This window comes from Podarcis muralis, chromosome 6, assembly GCF_964188315.1.
Source record: "Podarcis muralis chromosome 6, rPodMur119.hap1.1, whole genome shotgun sequence".
Lineage (NCBI taxonomy): Eukaryota > Metazoa > Chordata > Lepidosauria > Squamata > Lacertidae > Podarcis > Podarcis muralis.
In genome coordinates this window covers 5,485,429-5,492,788 of record NC_135660.1, presented here as the reverse complement: position 1 = coordinate 5,492,788, position 7,360 = coordinate 5,485,429, and the positions used below count along the sequence as shown (strand labels likewise).

At 46.0% G+C, this 7,360-nt stretch overlaps 1 protein-coding gene across 4 annotated transcripts in view; it reads right to left on the bottom strand.

Moving 5' to 3' along the window:
• Positions 1–5,327: 5,327 nt before the first annotated feature.
• PRSS56 (serine protease 56) overlaps positions 5,328–7,360 on the bottom strand; it is a 28,504-nt gene continuing 26,471 nt past the window's right edge. For 2 of the 4 annotated variants that reach the window (XM_077929636.1, XM_077929634.1), the window contains 2 exons: positions 7,137–7,252; positions 5,328–6,584 (listed from right to left, as the gene is read on the bottom strand). In XM_077929636.1, the coding sequence (XP_077785762.1) occupies positions 6,411–6,584; positions 7,137–7,252 (290 nt within the window). In that variant the 3' untranslated portion in view covers positions 5,328–6,410. The remainder of the gene's footprint in view (positions 6,585–7,136; positions 7,253–7,360) is intronic. The other 2 variants (XM_077929635.1, XR_013393094.1) reach the window with 2 other exon arrangements.

The following is a 7,360-nucleotide window of genomic DNA, read 5'->3' as shown; positions in this document are numbered from 1 at the left end:
GAGGCATTCGTCTTGCGGGGCACCACTGTATCAATGTCTTGTTGTTGTTGTTTTAGTGTTTATAATATTAACTTGTAAGATATGGATTTGTTTGTTTTTTTGTTTTGTTTTGTCTTTTTTAGTTTTTGAATGTTGTTTTTTGTGTGTTGTGTATTGTTATCTTTTGATATCTTTCGTGTTGTTGTTGTGTGGAAAATACTAATAAAATTCTTTTAAAAATTATAAAAAAAGAAAGAAAAGAAAATGATATATCATTGGTATCTAACACCAAGTAAGCTGTATAAATCTAAATCAAACAAGTGTTGGAAATGTAAAGAGAAAGAAGGTTCTTTTTATCGCATGTGATGGTCTTGTGTTTGGATTCAATTTGCAGGTTTGTCACAGGCATCTGTTTGGCCACTGTGAGAACAGGATGCTGGACTAGGTGGACCCCGTTTGGTCTAATCGAGCAGGCCCTTCTTATGTTCTTAAATGGGTGCCTCCAAATGATGCTGAGGCCGATTATTAAACTTCATTCCTTATTTGCATGCAAGTTCAAAACTTAAACAAAAAGTTCGCAGTGGCTCTGCCCCCAGTGGGGACGGCGGGTATTTTTTCTTCCATATTTTAACGAGAAACTGCCTGTTTTGCACTCCTCAAACCAATGTCACCAGAAACACTGCTATTGTTTGAAATTTGCACTCGCTCTGAAATTTGCGATGCAGTTCTTCAACCGAACAATTTTAGGGAAAAGTGTGCATTAAAACACCTGCTTCTTGGGAGAAAAGTAATGACAAACCTAGACAGCATCTTAAAATGCAGAGACATCACCTTGCCAACAAAGGTCCGTATAGTTCAAGCTATGGTTTTCCCAGTCATGATGTATAGAAGTGAGAGCTGGACCATCAAGAAGGCTGATCGCCGAAGAATTGATGCTTTTGAATTCTGGTGCTGGGGGAGACTCTTGAGAGTCCCATGGACTGCAAGAAGATGAAACCTATCCATTCTTAAGGAAATCAGCCCTGAGTATTCACTGGAAGGACAGAAGCTGAGGCTCCAATACTTTGGCCACCTCATGAGAAGAGAAGACTCCCTGGAAAAGACCCTGATGTTGGGAAAGATGGAGGGCACAAGGAGAAGGGGAGGACAGAGGACGAGATGGTGGGACAGTGTTCTTGAAGCTACCAGCATGAGTTTGACCAAACTGCGGGAGGCAGTGGAAGACAGAAGTGCCTGGCGGTCTCTGGTCCAGGGGGTCACAAAGAGGCGGACACGACTGAACGACTAAACAACAACAAGTGCATTAAAAGGTACATAGCCTTACATTAAGGGAAACTGCTTTGCAAAAAGTGTAATCAATCACAATTGCATACAAAAATGTTTATTAGGATAAATTTACACTAAAATGAGGAATTTCCATCATGTTTTTTAAAAAATTAAAAGAATACCAATTTCAGCAAAAAACTGGAGAATTGAAATGAAGCAAAAGTAGAAACTGAGAGCAACCAAAATGGTCAGATTTGCTCATCCTTACAAGCAAGAGCAGAGCCATAGCTGGATTGAGCCAAAGGCCCCCTCTAGGTCAACATCTGCTCTCAGGGGGGCCAAACAGATGCGCCTCTGTGGAACCTGCTAGGTAGGTCCCGAGTTCAACAACACTCTCGCCACTTGTGATACTCAGTAACTGGCATTCAGAAGCAGCATCTGTGTTCTTCTACACATTGTTTGGCTCGAGAATTGCATCACAATTTGGAGAAGTGGGAATGTCAAAGAATGGCTGCCTTTTGATCCAGGTATTTTGGAGAACGAGCTGAAGTCGCCTTTAAAGGTGAACTGGATCAATTTCTTCCCATCCCTATTTTTACGCACCCTGAAATCTCTCAGGGCAGCCAAGATCCTGAAGCTTGGATGTGTCTCTCTGTGCGACAATTCCACTTAAATCTGGTAGCTCTCCTGCAAAGCAGCCCCAAGTCCTGACAGTCTGCTAACTAGGCTGCTCTGCCGATATGGGATTAAGCATGCGAGAGCCCGTCTGCCTTTGAAAGGAAGCTTTTTAGGGTGGGAGCAGGGTCCCCGCTACCATCTTTGCAGGCTCCAAGTGCATGAGCTTGACTGCCGCGCCAAGCAAGCCCCCCACTCCCCAGGGCACTGCCCAGTCCACTTCATCCATCAAAGCTCCCCTGACAGTCGCTTCCTGTCCCAGTGGAAACAAGATCTCTGGGCACTGAGTTATGCGATCGCACAGCTGATGCCTTTGAGCCGAGCCAGAAAAAGAAGGCAAAGCCTGGGCAGCTGGAGAGTCAGGCTCTGCATCCCCTCCCCCATTAGGTCAGGAGTTGCGTTTCTCAACAGGCAACTTTCCAGGGGCTGCATGTTGTGGGAATGTTCAGGGATGCAGGAGAGGATATATTGTTTGATAATAGCCTTTCCAACTTGTGTTAACAAGTTCACAATTTAGCAGAGTAACATCCCCCTTTTTAAACTCACAGCGGATGCGTTTGCTCAGGTTCGCTAAAGCCTCTATAACTGTTCTGGTATTTTACCCTTATTCCCTCATAAAAGATAAGACACGACACAGTCTTCTATAAAAGTATAAAAAGAGTTTACTCACTCACATTCTGTTCACAATCGGATCCCAGAAGGCAGACTTATCTTAGAAAAGTAACATACACCTGGAAACTATCTCATAAGAAGACAGTCCCTTTGTCCTCTCTTGGCTGGAGGCCAAGAGAGCATCTTTGGCTAAGCAGATGTTGCTTCTTTGACGAAAGTAGTCACAGAGAGATGGCTGTCCTGCTCTGTGCTTTTGTCGTTACCTGCACAGGTGAGGCCATGCCCACCTCTAGTCACATGCAGAGGAGGTCTGTCCCAGCCCAGAAGGAAACAGGAATTTTACCTGCTGGCTGGACAAACATTCCTCCCCATGTGTAAACATGTTCACTCTAGGAATGTTGTACTTGACTGCTCTTGAGTTTCACATCAAACACGTGTCAGCAGAGGAAGGGGCCCAGGGCAGCAGAGATCAGCGCTAAGGTGGCGACGTTGTGTGGGAATGACCACAGCTAGGGGGTGGCGTGTCTGCATTGCAAGCAGGTGGTCCCAGTTTCAATCCCCGACATCTCCAGGTAAGTCTTGGGTTGGGAGATATCCCTGCCTGGCATCCTGGAGAGCTGCTGCTGGTCAGTGTAGACTGTACTGAGCTAGATGCACCAATTGTCTAACTCACTTTAAGACAGGTTTCGATGTTCCTATGGCTGGAGTCATGAATGGTTGGACACAGATGAATGGTGGGAGGAACTAGTTGTGGAACCCCCAAGGGAAGGTGGCTCAGAGCCGGCCCAGGGAGTGGTGGTGGGACAATGAGTGGTCATAGGGAGAAGATGGGGAGAGGCTGTCGGAAGCTGAAGGGTGACAGGGCTTAGTGAGCTGGGAGAGTCTGTGGCAGAGAGAAGCCAGAATCAGAAGCAGGAAGCCAGGAAGCAGAGATGAATCTGACTGATGAAGTGTCACGTGTGTCTCCCCCTCCTACTACAAGCTCCCCTGCCCACCCGTCTCCCAGACCCAGAAGAGGCATGAAAAGGGTGGAGGATTTGTCAGGAAAGCGTTGTCAGGAAAGCATTGTACAATGTCTGGATCAGGTATAAAGATTTGCTGGAAAACAAAACTCCAAGGTGGTTGTCCCCAATGGAGGCAAAGGCGGTGAAAAAACTTAATATGGAGTCTAAATGGCCGAAATATTGGGAAATTTTGGAACAAGAAGGGGATAAATTGAAATTGCAGAGTTATGAGAAATTGAAAGACAAAGTGCGAGACTGGCTTCACTATTATCAAATAATGGAGATTTTTAAGATGGACAGGAAAATTGGCTTCCAGGTGGAAAAATCAAAATTGGAGACAGAACTGTTAGAACCCGATACTAAAAATTTGTCAAAAATGTATAACTTGCTGCTGGAATGGAACACACAGGATGAAATAGTTAAATCAGCTATGATCAAGTGGGCACAAGATATTGGTCATAACATCATGTTTGAGGACTGGGAACGGTTGTGGACCACCGGTATGAAATTTACGGCATGTAATGCCTTAAAAGAAAATATTATGAAAATGATTTATAGGTGGTACATGACCCCAGTCAAGCTTGCAAAAATTTACCACTTGCCTGATAATAAGTGTTGGAAATGTAAAGAGACTGAAGGTACATTCTTTCACCTTTGGTGGACTTGCCCAAGGATTAAGGCTTTCTGGGAAATGATTTATAATGAAATGAAAAAGGTATTTAGATATACCTTTCTGAAGAAACCAGAGGCCTTTCTCCTGGGTATGGTCGTCCAATTGGTGCCAAAGAAGGATAGAACACTTTTTATGTATGCTACAACAGCAGCAAGAATACTCATTGCAAAGTACTGGAAGACAGAAAAGCTACCCACCATGGAAGAATGGCAGATGAAAGTTATAGATTATATGGGACTGGCAGAGATGACCGGCAGAATCCGAGACCAGGGAAAAGAGACGGCGGAAGAAGATTGGAAGAAATTTAAGGACTATCTTAAGAAATATTGTAAAATTGCTGAATGTTAAAACGATGTTGATTCAGAAATTAAGTGGTTGTTAGCTGTAATGAATATGCAAACAAGAAAAGAAAGGTCAAAATTTAAATAGAAATTAGGGGAAGGATTTGCTGAAGAGAATTGATTAGAGATTGGAATGCAGAAAGGGGAGGTATGAGGAGGTCGGGAAATAAGTTTTATGAATATAAGGGAATGAAGTTATACTTGTGATTGTATGTTTTTTGCATGCATTTTTTGTCTTTTTTGTCATAAATGTGTTGAAAATTCTAATAAATATTTTTAAAAAATAATGAAAAGGGTGGAGGAGAGGTTGGCTGCATGCAGGCACGATCTCAGATTGCTAGTAGAAAGGCCTGGAGACGAGGAGACTTAGATGGCTGTGTGGAGGAAGGGACTTTCAGTCTCTGCAACTGATTTTCATGGAGGAAATCCACCAGGAATGAGCTGCTGCATTCATTAGGTCTGACACTCAACCAAGCCTGTGGATATTGTTTTTTGCTAATGATGAGTTAACTCAATCTTAGAACTCTGCGATTAATGAAACTCCAGAGAGAGCTGCTGCCAGCCAGTGGAAACAGTACAGAGCTCGCTGGACCCGAAGTCTGATGGCTTCGCTGGCAGGGGCTGATGGGAGTTGCAGTCCAAAGCGTCTGGCCTTCACCAGGTTGGTGAGAATATGGATGCTTATCCTCCTCTTTTCTTTTAGGAGAGGGAGAAATATTTCCAGTTGATAAGCTTTGGTTACTTTTAGGTTAAAAAAAAAACACACACCACAAGATATACCACAAAATATAATTTTATTTGTTTACAAAAACAAGCCTTTGTACAAATAAATATATTTCCCAGAATGCAAGGCTTTTACTCGGCCACCCTCAGCCCCAGAGACACTTTCTTAGACAATGGGGGTCCCTCCGCATTCTACTCCTGCTGCTTTTATTTGGAAGAGAAAGTCGCAATTAGATGACACTGCCCCCCCATCCCCCATCCCCAAAATGAGGCTTGCTCCTCAACTGGTCTCAGGTCCTGAGGTTGCCGTCATCATCACCTGATATTTTGTCCGCTCTGGATTCGTTTCCTGCAAGCAGCGCCTTGCGGGGTAAACAGAGGCCTGGAAGGGGGCAGATTTTTCAGCAGGGCATTGGGTGTGAGAGGGCCTGATCTGGGCCAGGAGCATGTTCTGGATTGGGGCCCCATGCCTGCTTTTTCATCAAAACAAAAGTGCCCAGTTTAAGCATATGGAAAAAGAAAAACAGAATGTGGTTTGGTGCGGAGAGAGACTAGCTTGTGCTCTGAGCTGCCCTTACACTAGTACAATGAAGAACCCAAGGCCTGGAGAGGCTGAATGCTGCCCCCCCCCAGGCTCATCTCCCTTGCCTTCAGGCCTCCCCCTAAGCCATGCCTCCTCTCCATCCCAGTCCTCCCCAGCCCTGCCCCTCTTTGAATGTTTTGACCTGGCTGGGATGTGTCTTTTATCACTGACAATGGTACTTGTTCCTGGAGGAAGGATGGAGTGTGTGTGTGTGTGTGTGTGTGTGTGTAAATTTCTGGTTTTTGTCTGGCTGGAATGCAGCCAGATGCACAAAGGTAGAGAGTCTGTTGCTCTGCTCCCTTCTGCCTGTCCTTGCCTTCTGCTGGCATGTGGCTCCCAGAAGGTTCCCAACAAGGCAAAGCGGCCCTCGGATTAGGAAAGGCCCCTCATCCCTGCATGGGCAGACCAGCAGACCTGCGCCACACTTCCTTACTCCCAGGCCATCGTACCCGGAGGACAGGGGCCTCACTGAGGGGTGTGCGGCATCTCTGTGCCTTCGTCCTCTGGTTTCGCAGGGCGTCCCGTTAGTCCAACCGCTGCCAGGAGCAGCCAGGTTAGCTCTTCAGGCTCTCCAGGGCGAGGGCAATGAGGCCAGGCATGCTGCGGTACAGAGAGTCGCTGGCCAGGCCAACGAGACCGGTGAAGGAGGTGGATCTGTGTCCAACGGTGGCTTGGACGCGTGCCCTGTATAGGCCCTTGGAGTTCTTGGAGCCCAGGTCCACGAGGATCTGATTGGAGAAAAGGACAAAGAGGCATAAAGCGAGAAAACAATGGCAGCAGCAGCAGCATAAAGGAAGCGAGTGGGGGGGGGGCGAAGACCATGAAGGCTGCAGTAGAGGGCTATCAATGGCCACTGGCCCTGGTGGCTATGCTGGGCCTCCAGAGTAGGATGCAGCAATGCATCAAATGCAGCTGATGGTATTCAACAGAAGTCTAGTGTCCAGATTGAGGGAAATGATAGTACTGCTCTATTCTGCCTTGGTCAGACCATACCTGGAGTCCTGTGTCTAATTCCAGGTGCCACAATTTAAGAAGGATGTTGACAAGCTGGAACGTGTGCAGAGGAAGGCAACCATTATATTATGAGCATTATATTAGGGAAAACTGTCTTGCAAAAATGTGTACATATTAGGCAGAATTTGCACTAAAAAGAATCATGAATTTTCACGTGCACTGTGGGGGATCAGCAAACTGATGTGGGAATGTGGAGATCTGAATTTAAGATGAGCACAAATGAGAATGGAATGAAACCACAATTGACAGATCCTCTCATTCCTCACCTCCTGGAAGGTCATGGCGAGGTCCCTCTCAGGCACTTGAAGGATCCAGCGGTGCATCTCACGCACAGAACGGACCTGCTGGGCAGATTCATTGATGCCCCGGCAGCTGGAGCCTGCTGCAGGAATTGAAGGGTGGGGAGAGGCAGGTGGATAGAATATTTGGGAGAGAACAGGCAAAGTCTTTCAGAGCAGAAGAGAAGGTTCTTGCTGGAGAGAAGGCTGCT